The sequence below is a fragment of the Zychaea mexicana genome (assembly GCF_025766255.1).
Source record: "Zychaea mexicana strain RSA 1403 chromosome Unknown BDB00scaffold_118, whole genome shotgun sequence".
Taxonomy (NCBI): Eukaryota; Fungi; Mucoromycota; class Mucoromycetes; order Mucorales; family Lichtheimiaceae; genus Zychaea; species Zychaea mexicana.
The window spans coordinates 1-18770 of NW_026516781.1; the positions used below are offsets into that span (position 1 = coordinate 1).

General features: G+C 44.3%; 5 protein-coding genes across 5 annotated transcripts; 3 read left to right on the plus strand and 2 right to left on the minus strand.

The window, feature by feature from the left end:
- Nucleotides 1-5125: 5125 nt before the first annotated feature.
- BDB00DRAFT_932985 (uncharacterized protein) lies at nt 5126-6244 on the minus strand (the record flags this gene model as incomplete). Its single annotated transcript, XM_053129105.1, has 3 exons — nt 5126-5414; nt 5609-5880; nt 6075-6244. The coding sequence occupies 3 exons, from the start codon at nt 6242-6244 to the stop codon at nt 5326-5328; spliced, it is 531 nt and encodes a 176-aa protein (XP_052974314.1). The 3' UTR covers nt 5126-5325.
- A 602-nt stretch (nt 6245-6846) lies between these two features.
- On the plus strand, nt 6847-7065 carry BDB00DRAFT_773241 (uncharacterized protein; the record flags this gene model as incomplete). Its single annotated transcript, XM_053120085.1, has 1 exon — nt 6847-7065. A coding segment is annotated over one exon (219 nt), but the record flags the coding sequence as incomplete, so codon positions are not given.
- A 2955-nt stretch (nt 7066-10020) lies between these two features.
- BDB00DRAFT_773246 (peptidyl-prolyl cis-trans isomerase cyp15) lies at nt 10021-12846 on the plus strand (the record flags this gene model as incomplete). The annotated part of the gene is made up of 15 exons (XM_053120087.1): nt 10021-10096; nt 10166-10225; nt 10299-10404; nt 10465-10661; nt 10722-10809; nt 10872-10977; nt 11039-11179; nt 11241-11399; nt 11476-11578; nt 11651-11704; nt 11773-11888; nt 11958-12076; nt 12148-12419; nt 12476-12627; nt 12706-12846. 15 exons carry the CDS (start codon nt 10021-10023, stop codon nt 12844-12846), a joined length of 1890 nt encoding a protein of 629 aa, XP_052974316.1.
- A 233-nt stretch (nt 12847-13079) lies between these two features.
- Nucleotides 13080-14695, plus strand: BDB00DRAFT_773287 (phosphatase 2C-like domain-containing protein; the record flags this gene model as incomplete). Its single annotated transcript, XM_053120089.1, has 3 exons — nt 13080-13413; nt 13491-13820; nt 13917-14695. The coding sequence occupies 3 exons, from the start codon at nt 13080-13082 to the stop codon at nt 14693-14695; spliced, it is 1443 nt and encodes a 480-aa protein (XP_052974317.1).
- A 798-nt stretch (nt 14696-15493) lies between these two features.
- On the minus strand, nt 15494-17892 carry BDB00DRAFT_773260 (fungal-specific transcription factor domain-containing protein; the record flags this gene model as incomplete). Its single annotated transcript, XM_053120088.1, has 7 exons — nt 15494-16098; nt 16170-16539; nt 16622-16689; nt 16760-16841; nt 16905-16916; nt 17006-17369; nt 17447-17892. The coding sequence occupies 7 exons, from the start codon at nt 17890-17892 to the stop codon at nt 15494-15496; spliced, it is 1947 nt and encodes a 648-aa protein (XP_052974318.1).
- Nucleotides 17893-18770: the final 878 nt, after the last annotated feature.

Consider the following 18770-nt stretch of genomic DNA (forward strand, 5'->3'; position numbering starts at 1 on the left):
GCTGTTGCGACGTCAAGCCTGGGCCAAGTGCCGTCAACACGGTACTGTGGCGCAGTACACCCAGGCTTTCCTCGGTCTCCGAGACGGTGCGGGGTACATCCATGACACAGAGGCCTTGCACCGCTACATTGAAGGCCTGAAGCCAGCCGTGGCCGCCCATCTCACACATGGAAACCCGGCGACGCTCGACGAAGCCATCTCTTTGGCGGAGCACTTCGACGGCTCCTATGGTGAAGCAAGCCCGTTTCGCGGTCGCGGCCAAGTCCTCTCCGGCCCGCACTCTTTGGCGACGTCGTCAGCCAGCAATTTACGAGCTGCTGACAGCCCAAGCTTGTCCCCCTCCGGCCCGACCCCTATGGAGGTCGAAGCAGCTGAGCAGCAACGGCACTCGCAGCAACATTTCCGGCAGAAACGCAACGGCCATATCTCGACGTATTCGTGATTCTCTACTTGGACGATGTCTTGATTTACTCCAAGACGGCCGACGATCACGTCAAGCACCTGAAGTTGGTGTTGGAAAAGTTGCGGCACCATAGACTTTACGCGAAGCGGTCGAAATGCCAGTTTGGGATGCGCTCCGTCGAATTTCTTGGCCACATTGTTTCAGGCGACGGCATCAAATGCGACCCACATAAGCTCGACGCAATATCCACCTGGCCACGACCAACGAAAATTGCTCATATCCAGAGCTTTTTAGGCCTGTGTAATTTCTATCGACGCTTTTGTGATGGATATGCTGGCCTCACTGCCCCTCTCAATCGCTTACTGCGTAAGGACGTTCCTTGGGAGTGGGATGATGCTTGTGAAAAATCCATTCAGGAACTCAAGCGACGTTTATGTTCCGCGCCGGTGCTTGCAATCCCGGATCCCGACCGCCACTTTTACGTACACACGGACGCTTCATCAACGGTGTCAATTGGTGGTATCCTCTCACAGGAGCAGGACGACGGTTTATTGCATCCGGTTGCTTATGCTTCGAGGACGTTGAAGGGCGCAGAGATGAATTACCCGGTTCACGAACAAGAACTTTTGTCAGTGTCGTACTGTTTAGAACAATGGCGACATCATCTGGACGGTCAAAAGTTCACAGTGTTCACGGACAGCCGCGCCATCTCGACGTTACACGCCAACAACAAGAATCTCTCCAAGCGTCAGATCCGCTTGTTGGAAAAGCTGATGGCCTATCAGTTTGACGTGCATCATATTCCTCGAGAACAGAATACTGGTGCAGACGCTCTATCAAAACGACCGCCCAACGCTCCTTCTCACCCCGACGTCTCAATGGAACTTTGTGCTGTGGTCCTCACAGTGAGGGGGGAGACGCTTGGCAAGGAATGCACTCAGCACTACAAGGACGATTCTTTTTGGGCAGACGTTTTGACTCGGCTTCGGACGAACGACGACGACGAAGAGTTCGAACTAGCCGACGGCATCATCTATCGCAAAAAAGATGGACGACGCCAAATCTGTGTGCCGCGCATGCCAACGCTTCTCAACACCCTCTTGCATGACGCACACGACGCACCAATCGCCGGTCATCGCGGCATCGATGCAACGGTCGAACGACTTGGACGAACTTACTACTGGCCACATATGAACAAAACAGTGCGACGTTATATTGCGACGTGTGACATGTGCCAGCGTACCAAGTTGCCAAATGCCAAAAAAGCAGGCTTGTTGCAGCCATTGCAACTAGCTTCTGGACGATGGACCTCGATTTCGGTTGATTTTATCACACACTTGCCGAAGACGCTACATAAGTTCGATGCAATTGCCGTTTTTGTGGATCGGTTTTCAAAGCGCGCACATTTTGCTCCATGCAAGACGACTGATACAGCAGAGGATTTTGCTCATCTGTTTTTGCGTGAGATATACCGACAGCACGGCTTACCATCAGACGTAGTCTCGGATCGAGATGTCCGCTTTACTTCTAGATTCTGGAAGGCCTTGACGACGATGCTTGGGGTACAAAGAAATTTGTCCAGCAGTCTACACCCAGAATCAGACGGACAGACGGAACGCACGAATCGAACGCTTGAAGATATGCTTCGTCATTACGTTGCATATAATCAATCGGATTGGGACGAATGGCTGCCGGTCCTCGAGCACACCTACAACGACGCCAAGCACGCTTCTACAGGGGTAACACCCTTTTACGCTGACTTGGGACGACAGGTGTCACTCGCTTTGACCACGGGATCTGCCTCCTCCGATGTTGATTCAGCAGACGTTCTCGCTACACGTTTGGAGTCTATCCGCCTTCAAGTCACTGAGGCAATCTAGGAAGCAACGGATCGCCAAGCCAAGTATGCCAATATGAAGCGACGTAATCTGGAATTCGACGTGGATGACGACGTATTAGTCAAGACGACCCACTTGAATCCTGATGTTTATTCCAACGCTCCCGCCAGAAAGTTACTTCCACGGTGGGCGGGTCCTTACAAAATCCTTGAACGTATTGGATCCGTGGCATACAAGCTTGATTTGCCGGCTTCGATCAGGGCTCACAACGTTTTCCATGTGAGCGCCCTCAAGAAATATTTGGAACCTGACGATGTGGAACGCAAGCCAGAACGGCCACCACCAGTGATCACCAATGTTTCTGACGACGAAGACGAATGGGAAGTTGAAGCCATTCTCGACGAGCGCAAGCGACGAAACAAGCTACAATATTTGGTTAAGTGGAAAGGTTATCCCTTACACGAGGCGACGTGGGAACCCGCCGAACACCTTTCCAATGCGCCCGAGGCTCTTCAAGACTTCAAACAATCCAAGGAAGCGACGCCATCAAAAGCTTCGGATACGAATTTACTTCCTCGACGCCGTGGTCGTCCGCCCAAACACAGACGAAACAGGTAACTGTATGTGCAATGGGTTGTGGTGTTTATTTTTTTTATAGTTCCTCTGGGTCTATTTCACCACGACGACCACCTTTTGGGATCTCTCGCGACGTTTTAATTTGCGGGGGGAGAACCCTAGACCGGGACGATTTCTATCCAGTCGACGCACAAAACGATCCGTCACTGCTGTAGAAGAGTTCCAGCATACGAACCCACTTGGACGCGCACAAGGACGGTGCATACTACTCGCAGATCGACGCACAGACATTAACGAGCTACAAAGGACGGCGATTGAAACGACGCAAATCAAGAATTACTTTGGACGAGTCAACGGATCGACGGCGAGCACCTGACGTTTTACTTCGAGTCGACCTCTTGAAGTAGACGGGGGAGGATGTAACGGTGCATACCGTTACGACGATATCCAACCTGCATGGTTGACGATCGACAACGCATGGTTCAGACGATAGGATGACTTGCGGTCAACCGCATGGTTGAATATGGAGTAATAGGCGTGGATATTCTAGATAGAAGTTATGATGTAGATCAATACTTAGACGATAGCTAGCCCCCTATTACTCGACGTATATATAAAGACGGGATCCTGAGTTATATGGATCCCTATCGTTTTATCCTTTGATATATCCGAGTCTCACCTTATTCATTGATCCACACTGTCTACCCATTCACGTTCCCGATTGTAAGTATCTGGGCCGACACTGTTACAACACTTGATTCAAGTTCGTCAATAAAATGATAAGGGCTTTCCCAAACCCCAATTTTGGCAGTTTGGTCTATACAGTATTTGTACAAATACTACATGAAAAAGTATATTTTTTTGTGTTCTCTGGGACAACAACACAAATGCCGCACATCAAGTATACTCACATACCATTATACGATAAAGAATTCTTTCTTTTTTTTATTTCTCTTTCACACTTAGATATTCCTTTTTTTGGCTCTCCAACTTATATATAATAAAGTCTTCTTCTAAGTATATATAATACAAGTTAACCATGTCAATAAGCTGGGACACCGTAACATCGGCCATAGTCACATTTGTAGGTAGAGTGTCTGTTGGTTTTTTCATCACCCAAATCGCACACGTCTATTTATGGGACGGCAAGAACGAGAATGGTACATCCAAATCACCATGGGCACCGAGCCCTTCCAATTTGCCGTTCTACTGGAAAGGATATAAAGCTTTCCGTTTTCATAGCTGTCTCGCCCTGACGGATTGGTCGAAAAAATTACAGACTAGCATATATACTGTTAAATTGATCCCAAAGCGTGTGATTGTGTTGAGCCATGCTGACGTGGTGCGCAAGGCCTTGGTGGAGTTGGAACAGTCTAATTGGACCCGTTCTATCACAATAGATGCGATCGAAACAGTGATGGGTGACCAAGGTATTATTACATCTCTATTTTTACTTTCTTTCTTTTTTTTTTGGAAAACGACCGTGTAGAATGTGAGAGAGAAAGAGAGGTGTACTCGTGGATATTACTGTAAATGCTTGTCACAAGTGTGGGTTGATTCAGTCATGGTTGCCTTTTGCATATTACTTTTCAATAATTCGTTTGCATCTCTTTTTTTCTTTCTTTGAGAGTAAGGAAGACTGAACTAGCTTTTGCTCTCTATGTTGCTATTGCCAGGATGACTTTAGTTATATAATCTAGACATCCTGAATGCTGTTGTTTATTCGTTACCGCATCTGCAGGGTATTACAATGCTATCCAATCCATTGAGCGGAGTTGGGATCCAGGAAGCTTACTAGGGTGATGTTTATATCTTGGTTGACAGCACACAGTAGCACTCCAGCGTCTTGTATCAGGCTTGCCTTTTCTCTGGCGTTTTGAGCTTGCTATCGTATTGTTGTTCGTTTGGTAAGCATCAAGCTTAAGACACTGGGTTCATTTACTGAACAACTGCTCATGAGTTTGTTACATATAGAGTTTAAACAGACAAAGTACTGTAGTTAGAATTTGCCCAGAAAATATGAGGAACACTTTCCGGGAATCGCTATATTTCAAGATGTTCTTGATCCCGTATATATCCTAGCATGTGGAAGATGATAATGTTCCCGCTTACCATAAATATTGACCTTTGTCAGTAAACTTGACTCCAATAAGTCCTCTGCGTAGTATAACTCTCAAAGCGGTTCGAGTATAGTTGCAGCAGCACGTTGGCCAATGAAATCCAAATACCGGGCATTAAAAATCCACTGCCCGACATGAACAGGAACGCGCGTATGCGCATACATACAGCATACAGACTGCTTTTTTTTGGTCATAAAGGGAGAGGGGAGGAGGCGACGATGGTCTTTCTATTCAACAACGGAAGAAAGAATATTCTCACTTCATTTTTTTTTCTCTCTTCTGTCACAGAGACTATATCATATAGAGTGCGAGGTGATCCCTTTTGTGACGAAAAGAGGTACACAAGCATTTCTGATATATAAGGAAAGCATAGGGTAACCAAAAAAAATTAGTCTGTGCTTTCGCTCAGGTTTGAAAGGGCACCAGACTCGCTGCCGACCAGATCCACATCGTGCTGCCTTTCCATCAATCCTGGATCTAGTAAGTGTATATGTAAACATTTCAAATCGATGCTTGACTATACAGATATCACAACAATCCAACCTGGAAAACTGATTAATTAAACATGCTGCCAATATTGTTTATCAGCTCATTATAAATAAAAGTACAAGCCAGACTGCAAATATCACCGCAATGGTACTCAATTATTAAAAATATGTTGTATGGCATACGAAGATCATCTGTCCGAGATAATCCTGAACACCCCACGACTTCAATCTTTTTACTAGATCCTTCAATGATACGAAAAGCATTGATGCCTGCATTGGTGAGACTATAGATCCGTGAAACACGCAATAGCACCGAGCTTTCGACTTGTTCAAAATGCTCAAGGACAGCACCAGTAACACCTTTCACGGCTGTCAGTTCCAGATTCAGTATTTTGGTTTCCTCAAGTCGTTGTGCCCACACAATCCATCCTGCCTCTGTGAGAAAGTCGTCGACACTATTACTGTACGGTGATGTGCGGGTTCAAGCTTAATCTCCTGACTAGTGGGTGCTGTGATGGTTCGCACAACTGCATTAGACCTTGGTTGTCGATGGGTATGTATAAATATGATAAATAATATAAATAAATTATTTTTATTGGCCTAAAATTATGATTTTTAAATAAATGTAAGGTTATCCCATGGCCCGGACCCAGTCAGGAGCGTCGTCGGCCAAAGGGGCTGATTGTTGCTCTTGGTGTTGTTGTTGCTGAGCTGGATGTTGATGAAGTTGCTAGGAGAGAAAAGGCTGGTGGTTCTCGACCAAGAAATACTGTTGCTGTGCTGCCGCCTCGAATTGCAGCTGCTGAACAGCTGGTTCATGGTTAAGAATCTGTGAAGGGGTTGGAGAGTGATCATTCATTGATAAAACTCGAAAACCTGACAGTTGAGTACTAGGAGCGAGTTCTCTCGAGAGAAAAGATGATACTGTTCATGTGTAGCACTCCACTTGTATTTATTTATTTCTCTCGAATTAAAACGGAAAAGATGGTAACACAATCACTGGATCCACCACTTGAAGAATAATGACAGGTTATCTGTGCTCGACATTACATCCAAACTCTGCTGGCTCCTTGTGCTTTGTGGTTTCCTACGGCCCTCAGATATCGGACGCATAGATTGGGACAAGACCTCTATTGATCAACAGCAACGGTTAAACCTGGTGGTTGTTAGCCCTAAGGAGAAACGCCGCGGTCGCCGAATCGAAAAAGACTGTTGTTATCACTCCCCACCAAGATCGTGTCCTGTGTCCTGTTAACGTTTTTCAATCATACACCGCACGATTTGCAACCAACCGCTGTTATCACAAACATCCTACTCAACCGGATATTTACCTCAACTATCTCGTCTGCTACGTGCGTGATAGTACCAAGTACCTCGGCGCTCAATGTATCAGCAAGCATATCACTCGTCTACAAGACCTGGTGCCACGGGCTCCTGGCGCAAGAAAACCCAAATTGCGTGCCCTGGGTACTTCGCGTGCGGCAAGAGCAGGTGTACCAGTCGACGATATCATGGCGCATGGTTCCTGGGCTTCCTGTGAGGTTCTTAGCTTGTTCTATCGCATGTCATCGGAAACTAACTCTGACTTTACATCGGTTGCTCTGAATACACAGTCAGACTGTCCTCGTTCTGACGGATAATTCGGCTTTGGCTGAGGGCTTTGCCCGAAAGCCTCATAGTATTATCCGAACAGAGGACAGTCTGACTGTCCCCCCACCCACTCCTAAATATTTCACTATGTCTCTTACTTTGTACCTTCGCTCCGTTCTCTCCTCCTAGATGATAGAGTTAAATTATTACACAAAAAAATTTCGAATAAAATAAGAAAAGACTGTCCTCTGTTCGGATAATACTATGAGGCTTTCGGGCAAAGCCCTCAACCAAAGCCGAATTGTCGTCTTTACGTTTCTCCTAAAATTTTCAGTTTTGATTGCTTTCAACGTGTCAACGTGCGTTTATCGTAGTTATTTTTTCGCTAGATCATTTTATGTTATTAACCGTTCAGGAAAATACTTTACACTCACAATGTCATCTTCTACTGTGCCGCAGACAAAACACCAAGTATGCAGCACTTCCGAATCATACCAGTGAAGAGCGACAGTTGTTTTCCCCGTTTGATTAATAGCTTTACGCGCTCAGATAGTTGCGAAGCAGCTGGATTGTGGGTTCGATTTGCCAATATCTGGAATACTAAGCATGCCAACGGTGGTTCAACTATATTCTACAAATTCCCTCAGTTTCTTCAAGCATACCATACAACATGGAAGCATGCTCACGATATTCGCAAAACCATATCAAGAGCCAAGGATACGCTAAAACAAGTGGATTGTGTTGAACAACGTCGCGACCAAGCAGTGTCCGCGGCTGAAGCGTGAGCTACCAACAGTGAATACCCAACATTATGACTATCAACGCAATCAAGTAGTTTCTTCTTCAACAGTTCCTCAACAGTCGAGACAGCGACGTTTACAACCCAGAGCAGCACCCCAGATACATTCTCTCAGTCCATATGTACTGTTGGATTCCAGCCACCAATGTATTATTTATCATTTATATCTGTTTTATTTGGTAAATCACACAATTCATCTATCTTTAAAATAAAATTTCTATCACCTCAACTGCAGAATTATACACCGCATCCAACGTTACCATCGGCCGCATCTTCATCGCATCAAAATCATTTCGGGAAGCCGTCTAGGTCGCGCACGTGCCAACAATGTTTTAAAGTGGGTTGCAAGAAGGGTAGCCAGAACACGGAATTATGTGAAACCAATCCGAAGCAAAACGCTGCGAAAAAGCGCCGTGTACACGAATAAAGTCATATTTGCGTGTTTTTTCAGATATTATGATGGAATTATGGTGCCCATAAGCAATAAGTACGTGGATGAGCTGAAAAGCTCTAATCCACACACATGGTCACGGAGCCTGGAAAATAATTTGTTACACCTGAGCTGCCTGCAAGGAACTGGTTGCTTGGTCTGCTTCGACTATAGAACAATGTCTATTTCGTAATCTCCTATATGTAATACGTGTACACTATGCGATATAGAATGCAGTTGTTTAGCCATGCTCAATACACTGAGCTTCTGCACCGACTTCGTTCTTTTCTATTATATAACTTTTTCTGTTATATAAAGAGACGTTTTGCAGTGTATCTCCTCAGCATAATAAGTCGGATCCATGGATCGGATCCATATCCGCCTACCCACTCGATCCGATCCGGGTTTTGCAGAACACTACCCCTAATCAACCAACCACCACCACCCACTTACCATATATACAAAGACACCACGGCACCAGCAGCTCCTGAATCATCAGCTCGAGCAACTCCACTCAGCAAACGGAGAGCATCCGGCGATATTCGCTGCACCCATAATCCGCAGATCAAAATGCCTAATACGTCTAGCTTCTTTAGCAGCTCGGACGGAAATGGCTCCTCATTGGCTACTCAAACTCCTCGCACACCTAGGACAGACCGGGAGCGCACTCGTTCTCAATCCCTCCAAATACGTGTCAGAAAGCCCACAACACAACTATGGGAGGATACCATCGCCGAACAAGCAGAACAGACGCAAACATACATTAGTAGTCTTCACAAACGTTTGCACTCGGAGGCAAAAATGACGTGAGAAAGATAGACCGAGGTTTCAACGGATTCGTCTATACTCTCCTTTTTATTCATTGCTACAATTATATGCTACGGACACTACACGCACCATCCTTGCCGACTCGACGCCCACTAACATTCCGACAGTGATGTACATCGGTATTTTGACGACGACTCTAGCAGCGCCCCCGTGAAGTGGCTTGATCCTGTACTCCCTGACTCAAGATAAATAAAATAAAAGAAAAAGCTAAATCGCCCGATCTACCTACAACTATTCCTCCCCTCTCTATCGACAAACACCAGATTCTCCCTCATAGTACGTACCCCCAGCTTCTTGTGCCTATCCAACACCTTCACCTTCTTCCCTGTTGTCGTCCAACAGGGATCGTTTTTTTCTTCCCTCTTTAGACTGGACAAGAGCGAGAACGCAGAGCGCAGCGTTCAGAGTCGTAAAAAAATCAGCCTTTCATCGCATGACTAAGAGAAGGCTTTTTTACTTTCAGGATGACCTCCGCCCTCAGGACCACCGCACCAAGCTTTAACTTTCAAAGATGGTACTGGCTGTAACAATACAGTCTAATTTCTTCGAGCTCAAATACACAGAAAGCGTGAATAAACATTATAAAGCTGTTCTATTAGCAACACAATTAATTTTCGATAGGAAAGGAATTGCTATATATCGGTAATATTAGTCCACTTCCGCTATGGCTATAAATACTGCTGACACAACGACTCGGAAGCAGCTAATACAGTTCCTTCAAATATAAACCAGTCTAATGTATTAATGGCGCACACTTGGCTTATTAGTAATTCGAAGAACTTCTTGAGATTTATAGCTTGAAGATGTGACCTCAAAGGGCGGAGGGTGGGGTGTCTGTGGCCAAAACCATTAATGGAGTGCTGGTGTCAATTTCCAAAGCAGGAGAGAAGGGCGTCACACAAATTGAGAACCTATTTCCTTTTATTCTCTTACTTCACATTTGTACAAATGACGCCAGCAGATCAGGAAAGCAACAAGCGCCCATTAGAGAATAATGCTTCTGTGGATCATGAGGAAGAAGAAGGTATACTTTATGAAGTGACTTGATGCAGCCAGTGACACCCATTTAACTGCGACATTAATATTTTGAAAGAAATCGGACCAATGATGCCGCCACCACCCACTGCCGAACAACCGCGTAAAAAGAAGAGAGGTAAGCTTTTCTTAACTCTCTCGAATACTGTATGTAGGCCATTCTCTGATCAATCTTCTCTGCTATAATATAGTGCTTGCCCACGAAAAGCTTTACTTGTCGCACCTTCCAACCGCGGACATGTATGAGAAAAGCTATATGCATCGCGATACGCTTGGTCATGTAGTGGCATCAGCAAAGTAAGAACGAGATATTTCCCTACTATAGAGGGTACTTGACTCATGTACAGACATCAATAGAAATGACTTTATCATTACGACGTCGGTTGATGGTCATTTAAAATTCTGGAAGAAAACGGCCAACAATATCGAATTCGTCAAGCACTATCGCGCCCATATGGATAGAATCAATGGATTGAGTATCTCAGCTGATGGTGAACTACTGGCAACGATCTCGGACGATATGACTATGAAAGTGTTTGACGTGACAAATTTTGGTAAGGTGCAATGTTGCTTCTGTCAGGTGGCATTTCATGTTGCTAATTATATAATACAAGATATGATTAATATGATCAAGCTTGGTTATAAACCGAACAGCGTGTGTTGGATTCATCAGCAAGGTCAAGCACAAGCACTTGTAGCGGTGTAAGTGTTTTAACAATGAAAAACCATAAATCATGAGCTCATATTGTTTTGTTGGAGAGCAGATCCGAAGCAGATAGCCCCAAGATTCACCTGTACGATGGTCGAGCGGAAGGAAAGCCTATACACACAATTAGCAACTTACATTCAAATCCAGTACATTTAATTGCGGTAAGTGCCCAGCAGAAAGTATGTCCCGTTCGTCTGTTTCTGATATGTACTGTATAAATAGTTCAACTGGCAATTTAATTGTGTTGTTTCTGTGGATACGCAAGGCATGGTCGAGTATTGGTCTCCGGAAGATCCTTTTGATCTGCCCAAATCTGTCGCGTTCGAGTTGAAATCGGAAACAGACTTATATGAGTTTAGAAAGGTATATTTCATCGCATACAGTGTGAGTATAACAATTCTCTAATTGCAGCTGTAATATTTAGAGTAAATCGACGCCTACATCTTTGACATTCTCAAACGACGGCTTGCAATTTGTCACAATGAGCTTTCCTGACCGACAAGTGCGTGTTTTTAAGTTTTTAACTGGTAAAATGTATCGAAAATACGACGAAAGCATTCAAGTTATCAGCGAAATGCAGCAAGTATGGATATCACATTTGATCTTGATATCTTTTGGCAACAAACAAACATCGTTAACAAAAGACTGTGTTAATCTAGGCGGGTACTGCGATACACAAAGTGGATGACATGGAGTTTGGACGTCGACTAGCAGTCGAGCGAGAACTGGAGAAATCCGCAGCAGCAAGTTTTGTCAATGCAGGTTGGTGATATTTTAGGATTGTGAACGGAAAACCTCGCATAAAAATGGAATCAGGGCTAACAATTTCGACAGTATTCGACGAGAGCAACAATTTTATAGTATACGCGACATTATTGGGCATCAAAAGTAAGTAGAAATCCCTCTATTACTATTACGAAAAACATATAGTGAGTAAATTTAACTCTCGACTGTAGTTGTGAATATCCTTACAAACAAGGTCGCAAGGCTTATCGGAAAGTCAGAAACTCACCGATTCTTAAATGTTGCATTGTATCAAGGCGCACCAAAGAAGAAAGGTGTCTATACCTTAGTAAGTTTCTCCTAAGAGTTCTGACAAGAAAGATGTTTGGATCGAACTAAACGAATAAACGAAATCTAGGCAATGGCGGCTTCTGATAATGCAACGCTCAAAGAAAGTGAAATGGTGGATCCAACATTGCTGTGTACTGCTTTCAAAAGAAATCGATTTTTCATGTTTACACGACGGGAGCCATATGAGTAAGTTAGAGCAGTGTTTTTTTTACACAAGAGGGAAAGGAGATGTTAATAATTTTATAATCGTCTTGTAGTGACGAGGGCCAAAAAGGTGATCGTGATGTATTTAACGAAAAGCCATCTCGAGAAGAACAAACAGTTGCAGGTACTCAGGAACGCAAACAAATTCTGGGTACACATGCAATTCTCAGAACCACTTCGGGCGACATCCATATTCGCTTGCTGCCTGACGTTGCGCCCAAAGCAGTAGAAAACTTTGTGACGCACGCGAAGAACGGTTACTACGACAATCTCATTTTCCATCGTGTGATTAAAGGATTCATGATACAGACGGGCTGCCCTTTTGGTAAGTCAATTCAAAAGATGTGATGTATGTGGTCTTTATTGACAGACAATAAATAGGGGATGGCACTGGCGGAGAATCGATATGGGGTGATGACTTTGAGGACGAGATCACAAGGGAGGTACGGCATGATCGACCTTACACCGTTAGCATGGCGAATGCGGGCCCAAATACGAATGGCAGTCAATTCTTTATCACCGTTGTGCCTACAGTAAGTATATCAATTGTTCGGAAGCTATACTATCGTAGATGAAACGCTCGTACTAAGAACTGTTGTGTGATTGTTTAGCCTTGGTTGGACAACAAGCATACCATCTTTGGAAGAGCAACGGCGGGAATGGATGTAGTGCATGAAATTGAGCACGTCAGGGTAGATAAAAATGACAAACCACATGAGGATGTCAAAATCATCAATATTGAAATACGATAAGTAGTACACTATCTAGAAGCACTTTCTTTAATGCATGCGACGAATAGTGCATCCAATAAAGCAAGTTTGGCACCTGGTTTTTTGTTGTTGTTTGACAATAAGCAAACAATGAATTTTTATATCTGAATCCCGCACTTTGAGACCGCGGGGACGTACATTTATGTTATAGGGGTTGTCCTCTTTTTCCTTGTTCAAGCAACGAGGAACGTAACGACCTGAGAACTTTACAGATAATGACAGTGCCAATCAAAACCATCTCGACTGCAGTAGCTGGTGTTGGCCTCTCTGGTGGGCTTGGCTACCTTTACTTGAACAGAAAGCGCGCACCAGAACCAGTTCCATCAGCTGCCACCTCGCAACCGCAATCCTACGATCCACGTCCTTTTCAACGTTTGACGACTGAAGAAATCGACAGCCGATTAACGTCTGGCCAGATTGTAACCATGACGTCCATCCAACGTGTAAGAGCCATTTACACTAACCGCATGGCCTCAAACAAACCTGTCGAAGATAATTATAGCATAAATACTATCGATGGCGAGAAACTTATAGCCGGTGTCTATGATGGTAAGTGTTCGGTACATCTGTGCAGGAGCAGTAATATGATAAGAAAACTAATATAAAACGAACTACACAAAACATAGGACACATTGGACCTTCTTGTTCAGAGCTGATCAAGAAGCAGCTCCCGATCTATGTCGCGAGACAATTAAAAGAGTCGCATGGACAACGCGTTGAAAATACTATCTCTACCGCTTTTGAAACCCTTGACCAGGATATCCAACAACGATTCTACGATCTATTCCCTAAAGACGTGGCCCGCGCGTCCGAGAAGGATATTCGTGAGGCGGCTGCACGAAACCCCGCGGCCAGCAGTATCATTGAAGAAGCACTTACAGGATCATGCGCGTGTGCAGTGTATCTAGATGGTGATGATTTGTACGCAGCCAATACCGGCGATTCCAGGGTCGTAAGTAAGTTTATATTTCACATTACTCTACTTGCTTCTTGTGTCGTGACGTAAAAAGAAAGCGGCACTCTAACGGTTGCATTGACGACAAAAAAATAAGTCATTCGCCAAGAAGAAGATGGGTCTTGGACCGGACGACGTCTAGTTGAAGAGCAATCACCAGCGCACCCAGCATGGCGTGCACATATGATTTCGCAGCATCCAGCAGATGAAGCCGATGCTATCGTCAGGCGCAACCGGGTATTTGGCCTGATTGCCGTAGGCGGATCATTTGGTGATATCATGTACAAGGTGCCCAAGGATTACCAAATGAATGTGCTTCCGTATATCCCGTATGAGGTCTATAGTCTCTTTGCTCGCTACCATCACCGCATCGTAATCAATTACCGCACTCCCCCGTACCTGTATGCTAAACCGTTGGTTTCACACCACAAACTGCAAAAGGGTGACCGTTTTGTCGTCCTGGGTACAGATGGACTTTGGGATGAATTGAGCTGGGACAGCGTACGCAGCAAGGATGGCGACCAGGTCTCGGCTGAGCTGATGAGCTCTTGGTCTACAAGCAAAGACAAAAATGCGGCTACCCATTTGATGCGTCAGGCTTTACTGTATGATGTGGTGTACAAGAACATTGGTGAGAAACTGCCTGTTACTGACGAAGTGCTAGAAATGTCAAAGCGATTAACCCGTGAGCCATCGCGACGTTATCGTGACGATATGACAATCACGGTGATCGAGTTGAACCAAGGTCAAGGTCACGCGGTACAGGAAGGCTCGGGCCCGGTGATGGAACCAGAGGAAGTGGACGTATCGCAACCTCGTCTATGTGAACCTCACAAGTCCAGTTGGTACTCTGGATGGATATGGTCGCGTCTCTAGTGTAGATCTATGTACCCATGGAAAGCGTTCTCATTGAATACTTAGTACTAGTTTCAACTGAAACGCTTGAAGAATGAAAAGGACACTTCATAATACAAAAAGTGAAATGCATTTATATCCACTATAACAACGTTTATTTACAAGGCAAAAACAATAACAACAGTACATTTGGTTATTTCTTTTTTCACCCATTTAGAGTGTCCCAAGCAGAAGAAGCCTGAGTATGTCGATACCATTCGTGCCACTCGGTCCAATTGATTGAGGACGGGATACTCCAAAACGGATTGTCCGGAGCACTCTGAAACACACTTGCTGTGCCGTTTTCCAATGCCAATGCCTGGTTCGTCAGTGATGAGCCACTCATTATGCCGCTGCTGGTTGGTATAGCTGATACTACTGGAGCACTTAAAGTGAAAGTTCCCGCCTCAGAAGCTAATGTAGCTGGGGCTGGTATCGGGTTGGTTGTCGTGGTTGCTGTCGCTGGAAGAGGTTGGTCGTTGGAATCAAGCGACATACTTGGTGCAGAATGGGAGGGATAGAACTCGTTCTCTTGGTTTAGTGAAGGCGAGAACAACACTGGAGATGCCGTATTAGCTCTTGGTATCGAGGTAGCATTCTTCTCGTGTGGTTCAGAGTTTAAGCCAAACTGTAACAATGTGAATGCCTCTTCCTGTGTTGGTTGTAAAGGGACCATGGAAACTAATCAAAGAATTATCATTAAGCAAGCTAATCCTTACACTTATATTCCTTTTTTAAAAACGCAAAACGGGCACCAATGCTCAGCCTATGGTCTCTTTACTAACCTGGAGTACTAGCCCGCGAAATCCAAGAATCCACCGAAATATCTTGTTGTAAAAGGAACGTATCAATCAACGATGATATTGAAATTTTATTCCTTCTTTGATCGTGTTTGGTTTGTGTGTGTCTCTTGGTTGATTTGCCGAATTGGTTTTCACCTCGTTTGGATTCGTCCAGATCTTTATAGTCCATCTCCAGCGGGCCAGTGACAGTATCGATATTCTTTTTGTCCATAATACTGTGAAATAGCACCTTAAGCGTCTGTGCAGTGCTCGAGCATTCGTGGATACGATCGATCAACGCAATACCCTTTTCCAGATCCTCTTTAGCCGCTACCGAGATATGTGGATCTTGGTTCTTGGTGTTGTACATGAGAATCAAGCAGCACTGTAGAACAGGATACAAGCTAAACGCATATGGTGTCAGCATAAAGTCACCCATCGATAGTGCTGCTGCTATCCGTATTCCGTGAGTGGCAGCGCTTGTACATATCCAAAAGGATGAGAACTCGGGTTGTTTTGAGCCGACAGCATGTGATACGTTCGATTTGATGAATGGACGATGTAGTAGAATCAATGTTGTAAAGTAAAATAATACCGTTGTTGCTATCAAGCATAATTTAGTGTATACAGTTAGAGAAAGAGAGGACCGTCGCACAAGTAGAGTGAATATTTACCAACAACACCGGAAAATAAACCATTTTCTTTGTAGTCAGAGAAATTTGTGTGTTTGATGGATCGCCCAAAAGCAAAGCGCCACTCGGTAAGCTCCCGATCGAGTTTTCTGATCGTCTCATCACGTCGCTGTTGAACGCTGATCATTTTTGCCTCAGGCGTGTATAGTCCTTGTATGATATGACCAAGGATCTCCGATAGCTTAGCAAGCTCGACGAATAACTGATATATGCAGACCTGACCATCAGTAGATTCAGGGCGGTAACTTGCAGAAGGAAATCGAGGGCCACAGTATTCGTCGTCAGGATCATCAGGCAAGTCGAGTACTTCTTTCCAATCAGCTTTTGCACTTGGGTAACCAACATCATTATCCTAGTGATACCGTTTTTCAATTAGTTTTGATCACACTACTACTCTCTAGTCTGAAAGAATTATCTTCCATGCAGAAACTTACATCGTCGTCAATACCTAGCGGTCGACCATTTAGAGCACTTTGAAAGCGATCGCAAATGAAAAGTGCCCCTAAATTGTTTACACAGACGCAAACATTGTGAGTACTTGGCTAAATTTCATTTATAATGCAGACACTTACACCACGTTCGCTTTCGTGTTTCTTTGTCATGATCGGGTATGTCCCAATCATCACAGTTTCTATTCATCCCTAATCCTTGTGCCTAGACCTCCTTAATTAGTTCCTTGCAAATATATTTTTTACGGCTTCGGGTAAGAGAACTTACAAGTCGTACACCCTACATAGTCAGAAAACATATAACGCATGAATATCTCGAGAACCCTTCTTTCCTCACTTGACATCTTTTCTGCTTGCTTCTCAACTTACAAAACCACCAGTCAACCAGCATGTCGATGATTTTGTATCCACAGTAGCTCGTTGATTTTGGATTAACACGATTGCCTGAACTGTCGATATCGTTGCTGGGCCCAAGATTCCATCCGAAATAATCTTTTGTGCCTGGTCAAAAAAGTGATCGCTCCATCCTATTGGCAGGTCCCACTGAGCATCTAGTGGTACCCGCTGCCTTCGTTCTTGATCGAGACTTTCAGTTTCCACAAAACGTGCTGCAGCACCAAACATGGCATTAATTAAATCGCCTGTCGGATAGCTTGAACACTGATCGCGATACTGTTCTAGAAATTCTTGTTTATCAATTACTGGCAGGATTGGATGAATGTTTGCAAAGTATCTAGGAAATTCAGGTTGTCGTTAGAACCCCCAGTAACCAATGAACACATACAGACGCGATCCAAAAATAGTAACTACATTTTCAAAAGCCGTGTGCTGGTATACTGATCCAGGCCCGTAATGAGATAGATGTATTGATGGATACCCCGTAATGACGGTGCAAAGGTATTCCACTTCCACTTGAACTTGGGGATCTTACTATCCGGTTTTCGTGCACCTGAATCATCTGATACAAGCACAACAGTATCACCATATTTGCGTATGAAATGGCCTTTCCATTTGTCATCTTTGTTGAGCCGCAGTTTTTTCGAAAAGAGCTGGAAACTGTCCATGTCCCCGAGATAGATGATATCGTTGTAGCGTGCGCCCGGAGGCCATATACGTGAATGGAGTGCGTCAATGTTTTCTGTAAACTCGCGCGACAGCACAGATTGGCGATCTTGTCGTCTGGTTGTATCATCGTCACGACGCTTCCGCTTTTTCCCCTTTGTTTGCTGTTCATGTATGATTTCTGGTTCCTCCATATCTTTCAACAGCTCATCAATATCCGTTCTTCCAGTAGCGTCGTAGAGAATTTCATTGAGTTCCTGAATCCGTTTCTCTAGTTGTTCCGCACGTCTAGTATCAATTTAGGATTATATATCAAGTCTATCGCACAAGCCGTTTATTATTTGTTTATTCTAAATGCTTTCTTACCCTTTCGGAGGCCCACGTTTTCGCACGCTATATATAACCCATGTTTTTTTTCGTGGTCAAAAGCTGGTATGTTTAGCTGTAATTATAGTTGAGAGACAACTTACTCGTCTGTAAAAACGCAATCAACTTCATAAGCAACACAATTAAAACAAGGTTGCCCTGGTGTAAAGTGGCACCGGATTTTTCTGCGTTTGCAAAGATCACTGTGAATAGAAACGACATTAAGTACAGCATTTTTGGCACATGAATGGCGGGTTAAATGCAAGAGTAGCTTACCACGCCCGAAGTGTTCGAGTTTTCACACGTCGTTTTCGTTGATCGCTCATGAAAAATCGTAGAACTGGAAAAGGATAAAAGTACAAAGGGCATTTTGCGCGGAGAGAGCCTGAGCTCTATCCCCGCGAAAACAGGTTCCGCTCATCATCCGTAATAAGCTGGGTCTGTGCCATCAACATGGTGACACGCATCATTTTAACTGAGCAAAAAGACCTTTCATAATCAGTAGAAGGTGGTACTAGCTTAATGGATCGTCCTGCAAGCATGTTTTCGTTTGCAGTTGTGAAAACTCCGTAGCTAGCTTGTAAACATGCAATCGATGATTATTCAAAGCTACATTATTACTTATTGAAGTGATATCATAGCTAGCAGAGCTGATCCCCTCTTGTATGTAGTTGAAGCAGTAAAATTAAAGAGAGTATCTTAGCAT